Source organism: Accipiter gentilis, chromosome 18 (assembly GCF_929443795.1).
Source record: "Accipiter gentilis chromosome 18, bAccGen1.1, whole genome shotgun sequence".
In the NCBI taxonomy this organism is placed as follows: domain Eukaryota; kingdom Metazoa; phylum Chordata; class Aves; order Accipitriformes; family Accipitridae; genus Astur; species Astur gentilis.
Window position 1 is genome coordinate 18,709,019 of NC_064897.1, and position 20,335 is coordinate 18,729,353.

Genomic DNA, 20,335 nt, shown 5'->3' on the forward strand with positions numbered 1-20,335 from the left:
TCTTTGGTATCTATCCAGCTGCACTCATTTGATCTTCCTGAAGATGATGAAGTATGCAAGGAGATGATGAAGGATGACTTAGCCAGGAGAGCTGTAGTTGCTTACCACAGAAAATTTTAACTGTGTATTTTCATTGAATCAAAGCATAGCAGTGTTTTCAACCAGCAGAAGTTAAATGCATCCTCCCATTTCCTTATGTGCATGTACAAAGTTGAATACACAACTAGGCACTGCAGCTTAATTCTTGATTAGGTGTTTTGGCTGACGTTATGAAGTAGCAGCTACCTGAGTATACTGAGGGGTTTTCTTTGGGCAGAATATGCAGTTCATATCTCCTAATGACCTCAAAATTCTACAGTATAGAGACAAGAGTATTTATAGACTCCCAACAGAGCTCTGTATTATGCAGGGTATTACAATGGGCCAGTCTTTTCTCTTTTTTTTTCTTCTTTAAGATCCTTGCTGTGTGCACATTGAAAAATAATCTGATTAAAACAAAATACTACAGAAGTACATTGAGGGGAGAATTAATGGAATTTGTTTTCCATAATCCCTGTTAACAAGGCTGACCTTACAGGAAGGTTTGCAGGTTTTTTTACACTACTGGTTCTTTTCTTTTCATCAGTCTTGTGACTATCCTTTTCCCATTGCTCTATTTCTAAAACTTACAGTAGCAACAGGAACAGCTGATTAGGGTAAATGCTGTCTGTTAGATGGTAATGGGGAATAAAGAAGAAAATATCTTACATTAGTGAATTTGCGTGGCTGGTTTGTGGTTCGCCTCTGAAGACATTATAGGGATTTTCAATATACTGGGATTGTCCAGTTTGACCAGAGGTTCCTTGTGCTGCCCTACTGAAATGCTGCTAAGCTGGGCTTTTTTCAGTAATAGCCGCGAAAGTGTGCGACACCTCCACAGAATGTCCTAGAATTTAATTTTTGTCCCAGTGGATCCAGTATAAAAATAGCTTCCAACTAATTCCTTCTGCTTTATCAGTAGACATTAATTCCCTCCAGTTTAGTATGAATTCCCTCCAGTTTAGTAGTTTTAATATATCCTTGTGAGACTATTAACATTTTATGAGATGTACAAAAGAGTTTGAGATATACAAGTCTAATAAAGAAGAGAATTCACAGGATCGCAGGTTATACAAAATCCATTGCAAGAGTAAGAAGCGTGTCTACAAGCTAGCGTAGTGCTGGTCAGTAAATCCACCCAGCGTCCCCTTTCCCTTCCATCTCCTCCCCGAGGGAATGGCAGTGCCCATGCTCAATTATGTGTCCTGCTTTTTACCAGCCTGCTTGTGTCGCCTTTTTCAGCTGTCCCATCGCCTTTGTCAGTGCAGCAAGCTATTCAGTGCTTGGACAATTATCTGCTGCTCATTGGCCTAATTCTGCCAGATCTTCTCCAAACTCGCTGAGAAGAGGGAATATAGGGAAAGCTGCTCCACTGCACTGCAGCTGCAGCTGAGCAAATGTATGCGGCTTCTCAGGAGGGGCTTCGGTTACTACAGATACTCAGCAGTTACACAATTTCATATTCTGCTTGTTTCAGGATTGCACTGTAACTGCTTGAAAATTGTAGTAGTTTTAAGTCAGCCTTTCTGCACTGCATCCTTCCCCAAACTTGCTTTTTTTTGCTTATGTTAATAAATATAAAATAAAGCTTGAAAGGACCAAAGATACACATATACACAGTAAAAGCATCTCATCTACAGTAATTCTCTTCTCCCTCTGATTATTTCATTTATCAGCATTTGTAGTTGATATGGTTGAAGTCTAAAGCTTTTTGCGATACATTCATTTCTTCATAGAGTCCCTCCTGGTACTTTTCAGACTGCAGCGATCACTATAATCCCATTTAAGTGCAATTAGGTTATTGGAAGCACAGATGAATGTTACCTCCTAGTAAGTTTAACGAAAGGTAGAGATGGAAAGTCGCCCTTCATCAAGTGTTCCTTCAAGTTTATCATAGTCGGTGATAGTATATTTGCAAGAATTTTTTCAACAACTCTTTCAAATGTCAGTTGATGGGATTTAAGCTAATTCCTGCAGTGCGCAGGTTTTCCAGGGTAAGTCAGCAAGCTATTCTAGAGTCAGCGATGCAGGGAACATGGCTTTTTCGCATCCGTCTATTGCGTATCCTGTACTAGTGCTTATTTTTCTACTGTGAGAGTTGCATGTGATTCCTAATGCCAGCTCCTGTCCTCCCCTTGGTGTTTGCTCCCTGGCAGGTCTGTGTAGTCACTGGAGGGCCGGTGCCTGTGGAGCGGCAGCCGAGCCCCTGGGGCTGCTGGTTCCCCTGGCAGGGCATTGCCTACTCCTGCTGATTTATGCCTGCCTTTTATTAAAGGGCAGATATAGTCTTTATTTTTCAATTTCATATTAAATGCTTTCACTTCTCCCCACAATGTGTTTTGGGAGCGTGTGTGGGAACGAACAGAGTTATGTTCTTGGGAATTAAGGACCTTTGCATTAAGTCTCTTTTTGATGGAGCGGGAGGTGCGTTGCTCTGATAGTGGAACACATTCAGACCCTGTCTGTGAAATGCTTTTGCTGCCCACAAATGCTTCACAGTCGTGTAAAGGGGTAAAAGTTAAAGATCCTCAGCTCTTGTGACTTCTGTTGCTTTATGTGTCACCTTGGCTTTTGTGTTCTAGTCACTGCTGTATTAAACAGCGGCTGATCATTAACAATCTAATTAGAAGCACTTACGGCAGGGATGGAGGAAAAGAAAGAAGGATAAAAAATATTTTCAGGAGGCCAGGTTTTCAGCGGTATAAATAGACAGAGGTTCACTGAGTAAAGGAAGCTCAAAGCTGAAGGCAAAAACCTTTTCCACTGACTATTATTGAGGTCATGAGGGAGAATATAAAGAACAAGAGCACCAGAGTTTTGGGGCAGCAATTTAAATTTCTCTTGAGCTCCACAGCACAGCTAGATCCTTTGATTATGCTTAATTCTTTTTTACAATAAAACCTGCATTTAATGAAGGCTACATATGTGTTTACTACAGTACATTATTTAAAAAAAAAAAACAAAACCAAAAAAACCCCAAAAACCAACCAAACAAGAAAACTCCCTAATTTTCTAGCTTGTTCAAGTAGCATGTGGTTTGGCTTTTATCCAAGAAATATAGCAAGGTGCCTGCCTGATACCAGACAGTGCATAAAAAACTGTATGAAGTCCCTGTATTCATAAAGCAACTTTAAGGTGAAGTGAAGCCAAGAGCGTCTCTTCGTCATTACTGTAGTAAGTTAGTAAACAAAAATCTCATATATGTTCTGGCAGCTCAAAGGAATAGTTCATGAATGATTGATTGTTGTTGTTGTTGTTGTTTGCAGTGCCTCCAAAGCCAATTCATCTGCAGAAGGTGTCACCTGTTACATACCAAACCCCTAGGCATAAAGCTTTATCAAATCAGAAACCAAGAATGGAGGAAGAGACACCCACCCCTGTTTCTAGTGTCGCAAAGGAAAAGTCCAGTAAAGTGTCAGATCTTATCAATCGTTTTGAGGGAGGCAGGTATGTAATAGAATTTGAATTGGTTTGTAACTCTGTTGTGTGTGGATTGTTGGAACTTGAACCTGTGAGGAAGATCATTGGTACTGCGGTAATGCTCAAACCCATCCCTGCCAGAGGAGTTGATGGCAAAACTGCACATTTCGAAATGGTGCAAGCCAATTGTATGTTTGGCCTGTACAAGGTGTGCTTTTTCATGAGGTGCTAGTCTTAATTTTTCTTTAAAAAACAAACAAACTTGTAACATTTTTAAAACATCCTGAAAAATGTCAGCAATTCGAAATAAGTGCTGATTTTAGAATGAAACATTGGAGCTAATCTTAAATTATTTTGTTCTTGCAGAAAAAAAAATATTTACTTATATAAGCAAATAGAGAAACCCAAAATCCTTATTTTCCTTTTATACCGTCTTAACCTGTTCATATCATTCATGTGGAGAGGGTGAACTGTATGAGTTATTTGTATTGATGTGGCATACATTCTCTGAACTGTTTGCTTTTTAGTACTTGATTTTGGTGGAATAGCTTGGTGTTCATGAGTTTTGAACTGCCTTTTACAGGAAACATTTGGAACTTTGAGAAACATGAGCCACAGTGAATTCTGCTTTCGCAAAATAGTGTTACTTGTGTGTCTTTAATTAGATGTACATGACAAGCATTATAAGCTCTGGAACCTAAGTTCTGAATATATCTGCTCTGTATAAAGAGAGCAACCCTCCAGAAAGCCCATGACAGAGGAACAGCTCAGGAAACAGTCCAGTGACAGTTGAGTGTTGCAAATTTGGGACATGGTTTTCTTGTGTTTCCTCGGGATACTAATGTTCTGAAGGGATGCCCCGTACAGGAGTGAATACATGGTGTACAACAGAGCATGTCCTTCTGATGAGCCAGAGTATTAAGACTTTCATCGAAAGAATTTCTCCTTAAGATGGGGGAAACTTAATCCCTTATACAGAAGCAGCTGAGCATTGCAATATGTTTGTCTAGTGGAACAGAAATCATTTCAGAGCTTCATCTGTAGGAAACTTCTGTCATTAGACAGAGACTTAATTGCACTCTGCCATGACAGCTGCTCAAAGATGGGAAAAAGAAATTGCTGCAGCACTGGAGGTCCTGTGAATTCTTCTAGCATAGGTCTCTATAGTCCTGTTATCACTTTGTTTTCGTCTTCCTCCAAAGCATCACCCAAGTCTTTTTAACAGTGTAGTACCCTTAGAAAAACAATTTTAACCTTTCTGAAAGGAAACTCTGCAGGTTCATTGTGCCCTACACCAATAGGCCCTACGTTTCTTCCTCCTACACATGCCTGCTGCATTGTGCAGGAATGTTTTCAATATTATGCAAATAAAGGAAGCTATAAAGAAATGAAGGAAAACTTCCTTATTTGTGGACTTCTAAAAGTAGGGACATTTTGTTTCGGGAACTAGGGGAAGCTGAGTTGCTTTTTGGCCAACAACATTCATTAAGTACACCCGGTAATGTCTGTCTAATGATTAAATTCTCCTCAACTCTATGATCTCTGCTTATAAGAAACTTCCATAATTAGCATGCCAAGTTCTGGAATACCCTGCTGTGGCCATGGAAGCAATTCCTGTTTTTTGAATGAGCTCAGCTCACAAAATGTGTGTCTTCCAGGAAGGTGAACTTCGCTTTTAATTATTGGTCTTCACATGACTAGGTAGCATGTTCATGAACTGCAAACTGTGATTGTCAATTATGATAACTTATTTTCATTAGTCTGTACAGGCCACAAACATGTAGGCATGGCAGAAAGTTAGTTAAACCTCTTTGCAGTGTGCATGCAATTGAAAAGCGTAAATTAATTCTATCTTGGAGTTAAGCTTATTTTTAAAAAAAGGCATAATCTTTACACAACTAAAGGAAAACTGATTAATTTTTTTTTTTCTATGTTGGAAGAAAGTGAAGCTATTATAAGATATTTTTTGAGCTCTGTGTACGAAAATGCAGAATACATTTACAATATTTGTGTAAACCATCTTATAAATAAGGAGTAAACATACAGTTTATAAGTAGTCTTCATCTTTCCCAAAGATTAATGGTCCACAGTAGGAACAGTATGTTAGAGGACAGTCATGGTATTGTTTTGCAAGTTGAATATGGCTTGTTAAATGTACTTCAGACAAAAATGTATAGGTTTTATTTTGGTTCCAGTTTTTATTTTTTTTAAAACTATAATGCAGCCAAGCACTTTTACAGAGTAGGCTACCGTTTATATTGGCCTAAAATTCAAAATCTCAAAAATAAAACACAGAAAGAGATAGTGAAAGGTATGAACAAGGGATAACATGTTTAAAGCAGAGATAAAATGTAGAGGAAAAAACCTTCAGAAAAGATGCAGCGTGATGAAAGAACACTTCTAAATAAGGACACTGGGGGAAGAAATAGGGTAAGAATTTAAAGCTCCTCTTGTAATATGCTGAACTAAGGAGAGGGATGCTAAATGTTCTTGGACGTTTTTCATGCATTTTGTATAATTAAACAGCAATTAGGGAACAGGCTGCTTGTTAGTTTAAGCATCGGACTGGGACTTGGGAGAGCATGAGTCTGTCTCCATTTCTGCCAATAATCTACCGGGACTCTTTGGGCATGTTGCTTCATGTATTGGTGCCTGAGTTCCCTTGTCTGTTATGTGTAGCTGATAATGCTGACTTCCATTTTAAAAGTGAGATTCAAGACACATGAGGATGTAATGAATCAATATGGGTGGCACTCTGGGTTTCCAGTAAGAGATGCATGTTTGAGTGGGTTTCAATAGAATAATGCTGTTCAAGTCTTCGTGGCCTGAACTTCCTAATATTAATACAGGAAAAAATGGTTTGGGCAGCATTGGTTATATGGTGCAACTCTCTTACTCCTCATACCAGGGGTTTTCTATAACACCATGTTTAACTTTTCTCTCATCTATGTTTTGTTTGTTTGGTGTTTTTAGCCCGTTAAATCCTAGTGATTTGAAGAAAGATTCCTCTGTTCTCCACATTTCTAAATCTCAAGGAAGATATGGGTCAACACCATCACCTCAGCCAAAACTCCCCTCCCAGCACCCACTACAAAAACAGGGAAACAGTAATACCGACAAAACTCAGGTTGTACAGCTACACACAGCCAACGGAGTAGTAGCACAAGACCAGACGGAAGATGAGGACAGGAGATTACCAGATCGTGTCTCTGCTATATCCACCCTGGTTCCAGATAATGCTGTTGACAACAGCTTGATAAATGGGGAAAGAGAAAGTACTTCCAGAGAGTCATTGCAAAGTATGACTGCCTGTGAAGGACAGATGCTTAACAGCTGCTACAGGACTCCAAGCAGTGATACACTGCTCCCATCTGAAAATGAAACTCTAGAAATTAATACTAACGTGAAGGAAGAACCAACTGAGGAAATGAGTAAGCAAGATCAACCTGTAGAAACAAAGGTAAAAAGAGAAATTGTTTCATTCTTGCTATATTACTACTTTGTGTATTTTCTTTTGGTTTTTATTTACAAAAATAAGCTTCCAAGAGCAGGTCAGAACGTTGAAAATCTTTTGGTTTTTTCCTCTGGAAAAAAAGACAGGGAAAAAAAAAAAAAAGTTTTGCTTGCCTTTTCTCCCCTTTACTACTTCCCCTCTCTCCTTCTTCGCATAAGCTATCTGAGGTTTAAAAAAAAAGTGAAACTGAAATATGTGTACATGTTCAGCACTGTTCTTCAGCTGTGCCAGACTACAAGGGACACAGGTTAGTGGTGTGTATAAAATAAAATTCCATGTGTAGTAAACTGCAGAAACAGGGCTTCAGGCGGAACTGTCATGTGAATACTTAACTTGGATGTAGTTGTCAAGTCAAAGCTGGAAAGGCAGTGGCAGTCTGCTAGCTATCAGAGAGACGCAAGGTTCAGAGTGTACTGAATATATGTCTTGTTAGCAAGAACAACTTATATCATGATACATTTCAGCTTCCTCGTAAGGAAGGCTTTAAATAATTAAGGGAACTAAGTGGGTGGAAGAAAATCTGTCCTGGGAAATTAATTGCTCAAAAATTGTGCATATTTCCACTTCTAGAAGTTTGATCATGCAGTTTGCCTTCTCATGCTGAAGCATTCATTGGTGGTCAGTGAACATCATGAACAGTTCTGGTCCAGCTGTGCCATGTGTGAGTCATGGCAGGGGGGCTGGAGCGGACCCTCCTGGCCTTCCTCTTCGCCGCAGAGCCTAACAAACAGCTGAGCACCGATAAAGCTCATCACTGCTTGTCAGGAGTACACCTGCATCAGTTAACTACAGACCTCTCCAAGCCCTGGAGTTTGGTTAGCTAGGGGTCACGAACATACACGCTTGAGGGGAAATTCCGTGTGTGGGAAAGGTGGGTCTCAGATTCTCATGTATTATAGGATAAAATATCCTGGGTGACGACAAGAAGGGGCTGGTTTGTGTGGATTTTCTTATTTGTTTTAAGGGTTGTTTTTGCCAGTAATGAGTGAACATTATTATTCCCATCTAAACATAAGCCTGGTTGCTGTCCAAGGCACCTTTAACCTGCCACACCTGTCATTATGTTTCTATCTCCTGTTCAGTAATGCCTGCTTCCCCTCTCTGTGCCAATAAATGCTGAATGCTCCATGGGCAGCGATGTTAAGCTTGAATCCAAGTCATGCAGTAAGGTGCTGGCAGCATTTTCAGGAAAAAGCAGAAATGGGAGGCACTTCTGTTGTAAAGTCCAGGAAGGAACTGGGCAAATGTTAATGGCAGCAATCTCATCAAAAATCTGTCTTTGAGCTGCAGCAACCAACACATGTGATCTGTCCTATATTGACCAAGAGTCAAATTGTGAGCCCTAATGTGACTGCTACGAGATATATTGTTTGCTGGTGCTCGAAGGGTAAAAAACCGAACAAACCACACCCATGCAGGATGACTCTTGGGTCAGCATCGGGAGCGAACTGCATCTGTAAAACTGAAGTGGGTCACAGCAGCACTTCTGAGATACCAGCCTGGTTGCGGTACAAGGACATCCCCTGTAGTCTAGTGAGGTTGAGAAGCATGTCTACCACAGACTGGTCTAAGGGCTATGCTTTACAAAATCAAACACTGATTTAGTTTGGATTAATGCAACCTAGAGATTGAAATCAGCCCTGTGGAGGTCTAAGTAGCTGCTGCCATGCTGTCTGGAATAGAGGGAGGGTGATGAGGAACAGGAGAGGTCTGGTGGAGCTTTAAGCTGTTTCTGCATCCAAGCAAGCATTGGGAAGAAGTAAGAGCATTTAGACATTCTGTGATTCTGCTAAGCGCCCACTTAGTAAAAAAAAATCTTAAAACTGGGATGCAGTCCAGTTGAAGTTGCATTGCACAGACTAACAACACTCTTCTGCCCTTTTTAATTAAGCAAGTGTAGGTACAATTGAGTAAAAGCAATGGGAGCAGATGCATGTGAGTCATAGACAAACTTTAAATTATGCATCTGATATATGTATTTCAATACTGATGCAAAGTATCTTCTTTGTCTCTTGCATGCCATGTTTCCTAATTCAGGGAAGAGAGAAAAGCGATGCTATCTCTTTGTAAATGCATACATGTACAGCAGAAGTAAACCAAGTCCACTGCTGGAAAGGGTGAATTAAATTGGGGAATGGTGCAAAACTAGAGCAGAAATTACTTTTTAGACTCGGAAAAGAAAGCTTATTTTGAAATAATGTTGCTCTTACAATTTTTTTTTTCCCTTTACAACTATAGATCTGACTAAAGTCAGATTATTATTGGAGGTTCTGGAAAAGTTGAGACAAAACTCACTAAATTTGGCAGTGTTCTGAAACATTTTCCCCAAATGACTAAAGTAGAGTATGCTTCATTTTTCTTATTTACTGAATTAATTTGATAGTCACAAACCACAAATATCACAAGCAAAAAGACTATTAAAAGTGAAAAGTTTCTTGCCTTGCAGCAGAAGCACCTTCTGTCATAAAAGTTGGTTTGCCGAAAACGCGGTGGCTGAATAGTACAAGAACACCCCAATCAATTAACTTCCTGAATAACATCTTGTGAGAAATCTACTGCTAGTGCTAACTGAAGACAAGACGAGAAATGCTTTGGTATTTGTTGTGAGACGGGTAGGAAATGGGGTTATAGACTGCATGCATGCCACAGATGGAGAAGAATCCATTGTGCATCTTTAATAAAGTCCTTACTTGATGTCTTCTCTTAATGGCAATGTTGGGGGCTCTGATGTTTCAGATGCAAAACCTGGTGGAGATGTGTATTTGTAAATGTAAGGTGAAGTTTTGATTTAAATAAGGTGAAACTTTGTTGCAAAGTTAACTTTCTGCCAAGAAATCATTTACTGTTGCAACACTTGAGAGCTTCTACCAGCTTCTTCCTGGTTTTGCAATTTAATGGTGGTCTTCAGCAATAGTAAATCACGAACACAGCTGTGTATCTTTAGCACCCAATATAATCGTGGAAATCCTCTTGAGAAGAATCACTTCGTTAGGGGTACCAGGATCTTTACTGCTTTTCTTGGTTGCTGTGCAAGAAACTCGCCTATCATTTGTGCAATAGACGATTGCACAGAGTTAATATGCCAGACACTGATAGTAGCACTCAGGATTTTCATTGCAGGTCTTGCACAACTTAGCGCTTTCCTTGATTTCAGAAACTGAGGACTCAAGAGATTAAAGGAAATCTTAAATTCTGCTGCAAATTTACATTTATATTCCCAATACTTAGGGAAGAAAGCTTTGGATCATGAAGCAGCTATGACATGAATTGTTTTAGAAGAGAAAATCCCCACTCTTACTTGAGACCAAACTCAGCATTACAAACAAACTAGCACAACATGGACTGACTGATATTTGTTCATACTCTATATCTCTCACTCCATCTGTGCCGCTTAATATATTACTGCAAAGCCCTTGGGGCAAGGGCTACACCTAAATGGGAGTGAATATTATTCAGCATCACTATCATGTTGTTAGGTATAGTTTCATTTCTATTCTCTTATCCTACTTGTGAGAAGAGTTGTGTGCATTTACGGTCACATCCTGTGAAAATAAAGCTTAACTTGTAACTTGAAAGAGAATTAAAATTCCCTTTTACTGTTAATGATTAGATTGGATACAGTAGTTCTTTAGAGAAGCATTGAAGTTCTCAGAAGTTGAATACTAACTTAATGTTTTCCATGGTGTTTAAAGATTTTTCTTTTAAGAATTTTCCTCCATTATCTCTACAAGGCTGTTTTGTTGAAGCTCTAGTAATGAATGGCTCCGTGTCATTCTCACTGTCACAAACATCATTCGGGATTTCTTTCCAAATTATGTTGTAAGAGTTGCTTCCTGCTACTTGGAATAGCCAAACCTGGGTCTGCAGGAGCTGAGCCCCTTCTTGGGCTCTGCCTGCCCTGAGCCCATAGCTTGGCTGCTGCCCGCGAGCCTGCTTCAAGGCAGGGGTGGGTGGGCAGCTGGGGGTAAAGGCGCAGCTAGGGGTGCAGCACGGTGTGGTGTGCGCGTGGCCGAGCTGGGATGGCTGCGAATGAAGTCCCTGAAAGCAGAAAAGAAATATATGTCTGTATACACACCTGCGTACGCCAGCTGCAGCACTGGCTTTGCACAACGGTGAGTCTTTCCACCAAATGTGCGTTGCTGCGTGGCATGGCCAGGACTCGTGTCCACCCATGCATCTGGTCCAAATTCACCCCGTGTGCTCAGGACCAGTGGCCGCCACTTCCATCAAGAAAAGCTCCTCAGGAGACAGATGTCACAATTAACAAAATAACCCACGACCTGTTGTTTGTGACAAGAAGGAAACTGGAGTGACCTTGTGGAAACCAGGTGCTTTTCTTTGGATAGAAGACACTGAAGTGGGCGAATGAGTAGTGAGGAGGATGGAGCTAGTGGTAGAAAACACAGCTGGGCGTTCATGTAACATGGCAGATACTGAGATGGTGGGGTGGGAAACCGAGGTCTTCCCTAAAAGGAAACTAGCGATACAATTTTATTCTTGCACTGGTATAACCCTATAGGTGGATGTTCTTATGCTGGAATAAGAACGTGCCACTGTGATTAAAAGACAACTTACCAGTGGTGTGGGGTTTTTTCCCCCATGTAGAAGATTCCTGTGTCAGGTAGCGTGATGATATAGAAAGGAGACTGAGGTTTAAAAATTAGGAAGATTTGTAAGGTTGATACTGAGAGGATGGGAAAGCTGGGGTCAGAGGTGTAGTCGGAGAGTAAGAGGGATTTAGGAGTGAGGATTAAATGCTTTTTCTGAATGGCTTATTTTGTGTGGTATTTTTGAGTCTGCTATGCATGATTTTCCCCTCTCTTAATTAGTTCAAGTAATCTTCTGAAAATTGCAGATTGGTTCTGTAGCTGTGCTTCAGGGACAAAGTGGGGTTTTGGGGAGAGAAGCCAAAATAAAATTGCTGAGGAACCAGTAGCCTTGTGGTTTTGTGCCTCAAGTCCACATGTGAGATCCCTTGTAAATGGCTGCACTAAACGGTATGCTGTAGCTGTAATAGCTAATCCTCCAGCTCCCTGCAATGTCTCTTGACAGCACTTAAAATGCTATTCTGTAGGTTACTGTGGTTGCTATGCTGATTTAAACAGATTTAATGAACAGCTTTGAAGTCACTATTGAAAGCCTGTATTTAGGGAGGAGGCTTGCCGTGTAGCAGTGTGACTGTTAACACTAAAGATTAGAATTGAAATGTGTTCAATTTTGGAATACTTATTGAATACTGAAAAGGGGAAAAAAGCCACTGAAGTCCTTTAAATGAAAAGACTGTACTTTAGCATTCAGTATTCTGCAGACCATCTTTATAAATGTACTTGCAAATGTTTATCATACTCGTGTGGGAAGCAGTGTGCAGTTTGAAATCAGAAATAACTCTTTCAAGCTCTCCTCTTTATTTTTCTTTATGAACACTTTCTATGGTTTGTCTAGAAAACCATTACTTTCCCATAAGCACCGTGATAAGACGGCCATTTACTTAGGAAAGACTGGGATGTCATTAGATGTGAACACTTTTCAGCGCTAGCACTAGATCTGGAAGAAAAAAATCTTGTAATGGAAGTGTCATTTTGTTGAACGTGACATTTGTGAGCATGAGGGATTTCTCTAGTGTTTTAGTACTGTCGAAGGCTGTGCTTTCATTGTTTGTTTTGAAGTAACTTCTCATAGCAGCTCATAATTTTATAATCTAACATTTAGTTTAATATTGAAATTTGAATGAATGTTTTAAGTTTCTGTTCAGCAGAAGAATAAAAAATATATTTTGTGGAATGAAAGACTTTAAAATGAAAACTTCCCTTAAGAAATAAAAGTGACTTACATAAAGACCTAGCAAAGGAGTCCTCTAATTGCATCAACAGTTAATCAGCAATGAGCGTATTGATGAACATAAAACATTTTGTGTGGTATTTTTCAACAATTCTGTGATGCAAAGAACATGCAGTTCAAATAACTTTTGAAACGGGGGGCGGGGGCGAACACCAACTAATCCCATCTGTTCCCTCTTACTCTGCAAATCAGTTCTTCCAGCTCTGAAAGGTCAGTGGTACTCGATTACCAGGATGTGAGCTGATCAGTTAAGCGGGGAGCTGGTGCTCTGGCAAAGATCCCTGTACAAACTGGGAAATATTAAATGTTTTAGGCTTTGAGTTTTGCTCTGCAGTTTGATTTTTATCCTTCTTTGACTTCTGTATTTGTTGATTAAACTGCTGGAAAGTTTGTATTTTTCAAAATGGGGTGTCTATTACTAAATGTAAAACTTGGATTTCAGTTGCTTTTTGGACTGTAAGGAAATCGTATGTCTTTTTGACATTTTTTTAGTATTACATAAGTTTTCTCCAGTATCCTAAGAGCTCTTCTTATTTTCCTCCAGGAGACAGATGAACAGAAACGTCACAAAATTGCCAGTGAACTTCTGCAAACAGAAAAAGCCTACGTTAGCCGACTTGACCTCCTAGATGGGGTACACTTTTTCTTGAATTTGTTTTTATTGTCTTGCCCTGAACTCACTTGAATAGCTATGCATAAGTGTTTGTATAAATTACATAAGAGGTAGTGTGTTTTTCACATTTTGCTGACTTTTCCAGTCAGTCATTTGCTTTTGCCACATAACTTTGCCTGTGTTTCTATTTAAAGAACGCTACATTTTTAAAATCTTTAGAATTTTGTGGATATTAATGCAATATGTTCTGTGCACGTAGATGTCACCATAAGCAATAGCAATGCATACTGGTAGCCCTTCCAACAAAGAGGGTGTATAACAATTTCTTGGCTTCTGGTGAAATGGAGAAGGGTATTGTTATATAATACTGAAATTGCCAACCCACTAGAAAATTACTAAATCTTTCAAATTTGAGCCACCTTATCAGAATTTTTCTTTAGTGCCAAAGAACCTAGGAAGATGCCCGTTCTAAACTGTATATCCCCTATTTTCCCACTATATGTTTAGACTAAATCCTATTGAAGTGAACAGAAATTACTCTTCTTGCAATGAAAGGACTGAATTCTTGTGCTCTGTAGAATCAAAGTGATATATATTTCTTAAATGTGAAAGTCTGTAGTTCTTGAGTATTTTCCTTTTGAATTTGTGTTTACTTTCTCACATAACACTTATATCAATTTTACCTGGATACCTATAGCTTTGCATTGCCTTACTCCATGATATTTTTCTCAGACATTGCTGTTTAAATTTCTCAGGTCTAATGCGTACGTCTTCTAAAAACAGTTGATGAAAAGTAAAAAATCTCAACTGATAACAATAATTGTTCAGGCAACTTGGGGATCTAAGTAATTGTCCTCATGAAAGTGATTTACCTAGTAGACCCACATTGGGATGGATATATGGTATGTTTTGAAAGACAAAATATTGCAGAAAAAAGAGCTTTGGTTTAGAGAAGTTTAAAAATAAAAAAGGAAAACGTTTACTTCATTCATAGTTTTTTCTGATGGGTAATGTATAATTATTTTCCTTGATGCGATCCTAAGTGCATTACTCCTATGCCTGTTTTCCAAATATTAACTGGACAGAGTTCTGAAAAATTAGGTTCAAGCACAGCTGCTCAACTGCTGCTAATGAGAGGAAAGCGGAAGATGGAGAAGCAACTGTTATGTTTCTAAACTTGGTTAAAAAGTTATGTAACCATTATAGTCTTCGAAGTAACTTGTCAAAATTAACTAGCCGTCCTCTCCAAGATGCAGCAAAGTGAGCATGTTTTAAAGTATATGTGAAAGTGTACGCCTCTTTTCCTTTTAAGACACTTTTGCTGTCTAAGTTGGGATTATCAAAGTTCCTGTCTTCAGACTTTTTTCTTCTTTCCCAAGTGCTTACCCAAACTTCTGAAGCCCTTTCTAGGGAGATGCAGTCTGGTCAAGCATGGGAGAGGGAGATAAAGGGACCATAGCTGCCCATAAGCACTGTCTTATGTGGTGTGCACGTTAACAGCTGCACATGTCTCTAGCAATTTTGTAGCTGCCTCTAGTCAGGTAAAGCCTGCTGATGGGGAAAGAGTATTTTTTTAAAAGAGACTATAGTAGAGTCCAGTCAGAACTGGGCCCCTTGTGTGTTTTAAGTGGTATGTGGGGACCAGTCATAGTCTGCCAGCTACTTTGACTTCAGAAGGATAAGGGGATACGGCATAAAAGGAGAGTGGTTGGGCTAATGGTGATCAGACGTCATGCTAACTGAAAAGAAAGCAAGAGTGGAAAATATGACTGGAAGACTGGGAAAGCTGAGATGATCTAGCTGTTAAAACAGTCAAGGTACCTGGAGTCAATTCAAAATGGCACCACTTCAGTCTGGCTTTCCTTACGTCTGCTCTGCCTGCAGTGCTTTCCTGGCTCACAAGAAAAAAAGTGGGGTGTAAGGGGAGGAGAAGCTTTTAACTTCTGGTGAGGGAAAGACAATAAATGAGTTTGTCATTACCTGCCTATTTTACTAAATATGAATCTTGCCTCGGTTGGAGGGGTAGATAGGTGGTCTTCCATTGATTAAAGATAATGGGCTGATAGGTTTGGGCTCTTTTTCTGTATTGCAGGTATTCTATTCCAGACTCCTTGAGGAAGCCAACAGAGGTTCATTTCCAGCTGAAGTGATTAATAAAATCTTTTCTAACATCTCATCAATAAATGCCTTCCACAGTAAATTCTTACTTCCAGAACTTGAGAAAAGAATGCAAGAATGGTAAGAGGTGATTCACTAGCCAAAATACTACTAAAACTGCGTCTGTAGAAACTCTGTCAGAGGGTTGAGGTAGGGAAGGTACCTTCATAATTAAGTACTCCCAGCCCAGGAAGTAGTGTGGGTAGGAGAACATCTGCTCTTCCACTCTTCATCAGGATCTGACTCAGTAGAAGACTTGCATCATTTGCTCAAAATAAAGGACATGTATCTTGCTGAAGCCAGTGAGATTACTCATGGTTAGATGCCTTGCTGAATTAGAGGTTCAGACTGAAATTGCGATACCTGGTGAATTCATTGCACTACTATTCTATTAAAATCGAATAGTTCCCATGCACAAAAATCTGGTAGCCCTGTATAGTCTGTAATGCAAATCTATGTAATGCATAGAACCTAAGCATCATGGAATGTAGCAAAGTTTACACCTTAAATTATGTTCCTTGCAAAATGACCATGTAAGATAAATCCACCCTTTTCTTCTGATTAATTGAAAAAAAATCTGATAGGAAATATGAATGCCTGGATTAAAATAGAGTGCATATTCGTGAAAAGTGGAGTTTAACTTAGTCTAACATTGTTTAAAAAGCAGTTTATGCTACATTACATCAGTACTGTATATATTTGAAATAAAATTTGTGATGTACTCTTAAAATTTTGCTCTAGACGGTTTACAGAGCACAGAGGATGTGTTGCATTACCTTAAGTATTTGCAAAATGCTAAATTACACACTCATAATGTGTGTATAATTATATAGCTTCAAAGGTTGAAAAGTGCTTTTGCAGATGAACTTTGTTAGTGCAAAACTAATAAATTGCATCGTAAGGATGTTACCTTTCCCACATTGCTTGGAAACAACCTCTGTGCTGTACCTGAGACAGCTTGTTTAAGTTTCCTTACAACATTATGCTCTGGGGGAGGAGTTAGAGGAAAGGGTGCGGTTGAAGAGAACAATTTCTGATCATTGCTGAAAGAAAAATCTGGGATAATTTTCTGTCTCTATCACCAGTGTTGGAAAAAACAGCTTCTGCCAGATAGAAAGTTCACTTTCCTAAGCAGTTCCTTTAAGTGGACATAGAAGATACTTAAGTATGTTCTATTGGTAGGTTTATGTAGTTCTTTTATTGTTCTTTAGTTTCTAACAAAGATAGCTGGATAGAAATTGCTGACACTTTCCCCGAATTGTGGTTTGTTTTGAAAACTTAAGGTAAAAATATATAGCTTTTGAAACTGGGAAAGCAGATCAGAAGCAGATTCTTCCTTTTTAGCAGAAAATGCAGTGTGAATCTAAGCTTATCTGGTGGAAATGAAATTGTCTGGCAGTTGCATTTTGAATGACTTGAGCAACAGCTGGAGCTGAATATCTCTTTTACAACATATGGCTTGAAAACACCGGAAACAGCCTTGTTGCAATATATTTCCCATGAAAAGAGCATAACAGAGCATAACAGTGATCCCACATCAAATAAAATACCCATCTAACTCTGTCTTTTGTACCCGAAGATGACCAAGAGCAGATACCTGGGGAAGACTATTAAGAACACAGTGTGATAGGCTCGGGGTGGGGAGTGGTGGTGAAGAAATTATTTCAGTCTTTCAACACAAAGTTTTGGAATGTGTGGCAATTACAGAGCTGACCTACTCATATGATTTGTTTTGCTTTGAAACCGAAACTTTCAGTTTTGTTGGATGCTTGTTAGCTTGTGTATTGGAAGAGAAAGCAGTCATTCTGTAGTCACCTTTGCTGTGCTGTGATTTTTATAGACCTTTGCTTACTTTTGTTGCAGCCATGATAGTTTTAAATGAGATGCTACAAATCATGATTAGTAAGTCAGTGATTTCATGTCTGAGCTTTTAGAATGCAAATGTGAATACTGTTGTGGTCTCATAACACAGAAAATACAGAGTGTTTCTGGACCTGCGTAACAATGGGAAGTCCTATTTCTTGACCATATAATGATGCTATCTGTGTTGTCTGGCAATAGTGCAGTGCTGATTTGGGTCCATGGTAATAGTTCTCTTTCTGATCTCTCTATCCAAGAGAACAGGAACTGTCCTGGACCTGACAGCATTTAATAGAACTTCATATTTTGGCTCATGGTGCACAGTGTTTGAGCAAGATGAACTAGTTACTTGTTAGTCCCTCAAGGGAGGATGCTGCTCTCAGAAGGTTCTGCTTTCTTCAACTTTCCCTGTCCTTCCTATTCTTTCAGAGCGCTTTGTGTGACGTGGATCTTGTCTTTCTTACCTGAAATGATGATGAATTTGTGTTGTTACAGCCTCAGTCTTTGGACAGAAAAAGGCCTTGCATGAAAAGTAGTTGTGAAAATTTTTTTATCTTCAGAGACAGTGAAATTGCAGCACTCTGTGTAAAAGAGCTGCTGTAGGTATCCAAGGAGCAGGCATAGCAAACTGTTCCTACTTCTTTGTTTGTGAAAGTTTTAACATCTTCTTTTAATGGCTGTCTAGTAATGGATCTGAAACAGTTAAGTAGAAGTATTCTTTTTTTGTACCAGTTTCTTTAGATACAAAGGATTGCCACAGTCTCTTCTGCTTTAACTTTTTTTTTAATTGCAAAGTTTTATAATTACTTATCTGTTAAATTCATCAGAAAACTTCAATGTCTTTGTGTTTTTTTCTGGTGACCTTTAGGAATGTGTTCATAATGTCTTCGGTTCTGTTGGAATTGGCATGATTTGTATTTTATTTTCAGTTTAAAAGTATGCTGCATTGCAATAAAATGACAACCCAAGGAAATAGCATTCAGTGAATCAAAGGAGAGGGTTTTTGTTTTAAATTGTTATCTTGCCTTTGAAAGTGTATGTGTCTGCTTGCATATGTAGAGTGGTTGAACAAACACGTGAAGCTAATTAAGGGTGGAGAGCCTTGGTGATTTCAGAGACCCACTTCCCACTCTGTCTTGTCCCCTTCTCTAGTTGCGAGGCCCAGCAGTAGCTCGGACTTCTGCCAGGTCTTACACGAGTACCCTCTGCCCCCCCCGGAGGCAGCTGGAGCTGGACCAGCCCTTGTCAGTCCCGGCAATATTCACTATTCAAACAACTTTTCCCTTCTGCACAGCTTTTCTCTTGGAGAAGTGGTGTGTTGCATTAGACTGCTAAAGTAATTGCAGTAGATTGCTTCATTTCAGACCAGTACCACAACACTGATTTCAGACTTCCAGAAATCCAGAGATGCTGATACAGTTGCTGAGTCTGTCCTTGAAAACAAAATGTGAAACGTGTTTCATATTGTAGTTCTCGGAGATGCATGTGTGCTGTTCCGCTTTCTTTGTGTGCGTCGAGAGTGCAGCTTCTCTCCATCTCTCCGTCAGTTTCTTTAATACTCTCTTTTATTTGAAGATGCTATCAGTATGAAAGATGTAGGAAAGGTCTCACAAAAGAGTGGAACCCAAGGGTTTCTCTCTACTTCATAGGTTTTCTTAGATAAATAATGATTTTTAAAAGTTGTAAATACATGTATTTATATAAGGCACAGAAGGGAAGCTCTACAGTATGGATTTAGTCCTCAAACAAAACCACAGGTTAGATATTTAGAGGGTAAAGCATGGTCAGAAGAAGATAATGTAGTTTTAAGGAACTGCAAATAAAATAAATTAGGCCATGTTTTGTAAACAAAACCTTTCAAGCTTTTCATTATAGATAGCTTTTCTTTCTTTAGTGCTCTACATGACCTATAATGCTTATACATCATCAAAGAGGATACAAACACTCTTTCTATGTTAATTCTGGTCAATTTTAATTGTAACGTTGGAACTCTATATGAGGTGATCCCTAACAGAAGGATTCTCTATTAAACTTTTGAAACCATTTTATAACCTTGTGTGACTTTTTTTCTTTCCTGTTTGCTCTGAGATTCCGCCCTCTTACTTTGCAGGACTACCACCCCTAGAATTGGAGATATTCTGCAAAAGTTAGCTCCTTTCCTCAAGATGTATGGCGAGTATGTGAAGAATTTCGATAATGCAATGGAATTGGTGAAAACGTGGACTGAACGGTCACCTCAATTCAAATTCATTATTCAGGATATTCAGGTAATGGGGAGATCTCCAAGTAATACAAGCATGTGTACAAATATGTAAGTTTGTGGGTGAAAAAAGGACTAAAGAGAAAATTAAATGCCAAATCCCTTAGAATTAAAGGTTGTTGGGTTTGTCCACTTCACACTGCATTCTGTTTCTTCTCTTTCTTCCTCCATATGTGCACAAATACCCCCACAAATCCAGACTTTCCACTGCAAAATAGAGGACCAAAGTATAAAGGTTGAAACATGAGAAGACTAAAAAAATACATTTTGTTGTAGATACCAAAAGTGAATACAGTTTTAGGATAAAGTGACCTATCAGTGCAACTGTAGATCCTTGCACTGAAGCCATAAGTACTCTGTTGGCTCACACCAAGTGCTGTTATGCAGAGCACTACACTTTGGAAGTAAGTATGTAATCCTAAATGCTGAGCCACAAAAGGTGAAGAAAGCTTAACAGCTAAGCAATGTACCATTCTTTTCCAAGGTGCGTTTTATACCCTCTAGTGCTCCCTGTAGGTTTCTCTGTGAATTGGCAGGTATGGGTCTTCCTGCTGCAGACTGAGCAGCTAGAAACAGGATAAGGTATTTCTGCTTA

The 20,335-nt window shown here is 39.2% G+C and overlaps 1 protein-coding gene across 9 annotated transcripts in view; it reads left to right on the plus strand.

Annotated features, from left to right (window-relative positions):
- Positions 1–20,335, plus strand: part of FGD4 (FYVE, RhoGEF and PH domain containing 4) — a 112,172-nt gene that overhangs the window by 75,117 nt on the left and 16,720 nt on the right. For 8 of the 9 annotated variants that reach the window (XM_049821665.1, XM_049821668.1, XM_049821672.1 and 5 more), the window contains exons 3-7: positions 3,345–3,525; positions 6,472–6,958; positions 13,395–13,484; positions 15,556–15,701; positions 19,591–19,747. In XM_049821665.1, the coding sequence (XP_049677622.1) occupies positions 3,434–3,525; positions 6,472–6,958; positions 13,395–13,484; positions 15,556–15,701; positions 19,591–19,747 (972 nt within the window). In that variant the 5' untranslated portion in view covers positions 3,345–3,433. Of the gene's footprint in view, positions 1–3,344; positions 3,526–6,471; positions 6,959–7,641; positions 7,884–13,394; positions 13,485–15,555; positions 15,702–19,568; positions 19,748–20,335 lie in introns of those variants that run through there. The other variant, XM_049821673.1, reaches the window with a different exon arrangement.